The sequence below is a fragment of the Bison bison genome, unplaced genomic scaffold, assembly GCF_000754665.1.
Source record: "Bison bison bison isolate TAMUID 2011002044 unplaced genomic scaffold, Bison_UMD1.0 scf7180017859644, whole genome shotgun sequence".
Lineage (NCBI taxonomy): Eukaryota > Metazoa > Chordata > Mammalia > Artiodactyla > Bovidae > Bison > Bison bison.
Window position 1 is genome coordinate 2,500 of NW_011490216.1, and position 3,223 is coordinate 5,722.

A 3,223-nucleotide genomic window follows, 5' to 3' on the forward strand; every position below is an offset into this window, starting at 1 on the left:
AGAGGAGTCAGACCCCGTCAAGGATCTGAGGAGACTCCGTGAACTCTGCCATCTGTGGCTGAGGCCGGATCTTCACACCAAGGAGCAGATGATAGACAGGCTGGTGCTGGAGCAGTTCATGATCTGCATGCCCCTGGAGTGCCAGGTCCTGCTCAAAGAAAGTGGGGTGCAGAGTTGCAAAGACCTGGAGGACGTGCTGAAAAATAAGCAGAAACCCAAGACCTGGGTGAGTAGGACCTTAGTGATGGGTGTGGGACAAGGAGACACGTGCAAGCTGCAGGGATCACAAGATAGGACCTGAGGGTTTGGCTCTGTATCAGTGGTTCCCAAACAGGTGAGAGAAGTTCACAGTTGGGCCATTTGGGAGATACTTTTTGCTGTCTCAACTCAAAGGATGTAGATCTTTTACAGCAAACGAGAGCTTCTATTGTCAATGCCATTGGATGCCTGAAAACTACATTCCAGGTCTTATAGAGACTAATCTTGATTGATTTCTCCCCTCACAGACTATAGTCTGCATACAAGGGCAGAAATATCTTGTGCGTGATCCCGACATTGAGATGGTTGAAGCCAAGGCCAGTGACATGGACGATGAGAGAGACCTGTGCAGGGGGCCCCAACCCTCCTCAAGGGTCATACCTCCAGAGGATGGCCAGGAGGGAAGCCCAGAGCTGCAGAATCTTCCAGGAGCCACAAACCTATCTAGGGTGCAGGTGAGAGCGTGTAAGCAGGTAGAAGAGAGTCAGGTGGGTGTGGCTGCTGGAGTAATGGGGAGATTTGGCAAAGGACAGGAATGGATCCATTGCTTACAGGAATTCCCATGGATGCATTCAGTTCCTAGGCATTTTTTCTAATCAGTGTGAGAATGAAGATAATCCATCTCTGTCCCTCTGCTATGAAAGCTTCTAGTCTTAGGAGTGGGGAGAAGGGAATCCTGTCTTCCTGATATGATGCTAGGTTCAGTCTGCTGCAGGTAAATGCACTGACAGGTGATTTACCCAAGGCCACTTTGCCCAAGGGCACGTCATATTTCAGAATATGATCATTCCTTGCAACTGAAGGAGTGACTCCAAAGTGGACTCATTTTGCCCCCCAGTAGACATTGGGCTTCCCTGGTGGCTCAGATAGTGAAGAATCTGCTGACGATGCAGGAGACCTGGGTTCGATCCCTGGGTCAGGAAGATCCCCTGGAGAAGGGAATGGCTACACACTCTAATGTTCTTGCCTGGAGAATCCCATCAACAAAAGAACCTGGCAGCTATAGTCCATGGGTTTGCAAGAGTCACACACGACTGAGTGACTAACACTTTCCCTTTCAGACATTGAAGAATGAATGGAAGACAGTTGATTTGTTCAAATAAGGTTGGGTATAGGCAGGGGATGCTATTTACTTGCATGGAGTAGAGACCAAGAATACTGGTCATCATTCTTCCTATGTACTGGGTAACCACTATCACAAAGATGAATCCAGGCAAAGTCTCCAACAGTGATGGAGTCAAGAGAGCTGGACCTAGAGTTCTTTACTTCCAGAGTCAGGGGCAGTCAGAAGTGGGTATGATTTGGAGAGACCTATGCATACAGAAGTCAGAGTGCCAACTGTGATGTCCTGATTTGATTGCAAGATACAGTCTGTATAGATCCAGGACAGCCTTGAGTATCAGAAGATGATTATCAATCAGGGTGATGGGGTGGACCAGAAGAAGTCAGGGCATATCCCCTAAAATTTCATGAAGAAAGTTGGAGTATAAGGTCAAGATACGAATCAGATGGGGAAATAGGAAAGAGTTTTCCATGGACTAAGGTAAATGGCTTTGACTCTGCTTGTTTGTCCCTTGTCAGGATGAGAGAGCTCTCCCGCCAGAGACTGTTCCTGAAACAGGTGAGCTGGAGGGTCAGACGCTCAGGGAGAACTTGGAGAAGGACCTGCTGGAAGACAGGGGCGAGACAAAAACCCTTCAATCTGAAGCACCTCAACTTCTGAAGGGTCCTGGTGAGTACTCAAAACCTTGGAATCCAGCAGAGTTAGTGACTCCCTCCTATGGTGGCATGAGGCTGGGAAGCCAGCATCACCATCCTTGGATGGGTGGGTGGAGATCATTGTCCAGTGCCAACCTTCTCCATCATCAACGTTCCAGTGTCCCACAGTCCAAGCTCTTAGCTTGGTTGCTTGATGGGAACTTCTCAGCCAACATCAGGGTTCCAGTGAGGCCGGCAGCACAGAAAATGCTCCATGTTAAATGTGGTGCTGAATTTCTTTCAGCGAATTCTGGGAGCATAGAGAAACAGAAGAATCCTCAAGAAGAAAGTGGTATTTAAAATGTGGCTCCTGAACCCTTTCCTTCTGTGTTCCAGAGGGAGACGTTTCCACTACGAGGGGATCCAGACGAGGTCCTCTAAAGAATCGCATACATGTCAAAAGGAAGCGGGACAGCAGTCCGACTTGCCAAGACGTGCGTCAAGAAGCAGCCACGTGTTTGGACCAAGGAGAGTTCTCAGGACAGCTTGGGTCCCATTCCGTTGGTTCATCTGGCACCGTGGGACCCACCAGTCTTCCTGAGGGAGCAGGAACCCCGGGACGGGCACCCTCTGAATGCAGGATGTGCAAAAAAAGCTTTCCTTATCAATCTCAGCTTATCTTGCACCAGAGGACACACACAGGAGAGAGGCCCTTTCAATGCGACATCTGTGCCAAAGGGTTCATACAGCCTTCAGATCTGCAGGTTCATGAGCGGATCCACACTGGGGAAAAGCCCTACAGCTGTGATCTCTGCCTCAAGAAGTTCACCCACGACTCCACACTGCGTGCTCACAAGAGGACCCACACCCAGGAGAAGCCTTTCCGCTGTGAGCAGTGTGACAGAGCTTTCAGCCACCGAGGGAACCTCAAGGTTCACCAACGCATCCACTCTGGGCTCAAGCCCTACGTGTGCCCCGAGTGTCACGGTGCCTTCCGTCACCTGGGCACTTTCAAACGCCACCGGAAAATCCATTCTAAATGAGTCACCCAGTACCCACCATCAGGTCCAAGTGCCTTCTGCTCCGAGAAGGAAATTCTGGATTATTTGTCAGTTATGTGATACAATGAAAGGGTGACATGGGAAGAACTTATGGTCATACTGGAACCCATGGGGTTCCATTCACATGAATTAGGTGAATATTTGAGTGATGACTTATCTTTTCCTTCAGATTTTGTTTTCTACTTTAGTGTAGCCTGTGTTTTTGT

At 49.1% G+C, this 3,223-nt stretch overlaps 1 protein-coding gene across 1 annotated transcript; it reads left to right on the top strand.

The window, feature by feature from the left end:
* Positions 1 to 2: 2 nt before the first annotated feature.
* LOC104982031 (zinc finger and SCAN domain-containing protein 5B-like) lies at positions 3 to 2,999 on the top strand (the record flags this gene model as incomplete). The annotated part of the gene is made up of 4 exons (XM_010831337.1): positions 3 to 226; positions 507 to 713; positions 1,840 to 1,990; positions 2,353 to 2,999. Coding segments are annotated over 4 exons (1,229 nt in total), but the record flags the coding sequence as incomplete, so codon positions are not given.
* Between the last annotated feature and the right edge of the window lie 224 nt (positions 3,000 to 3,223).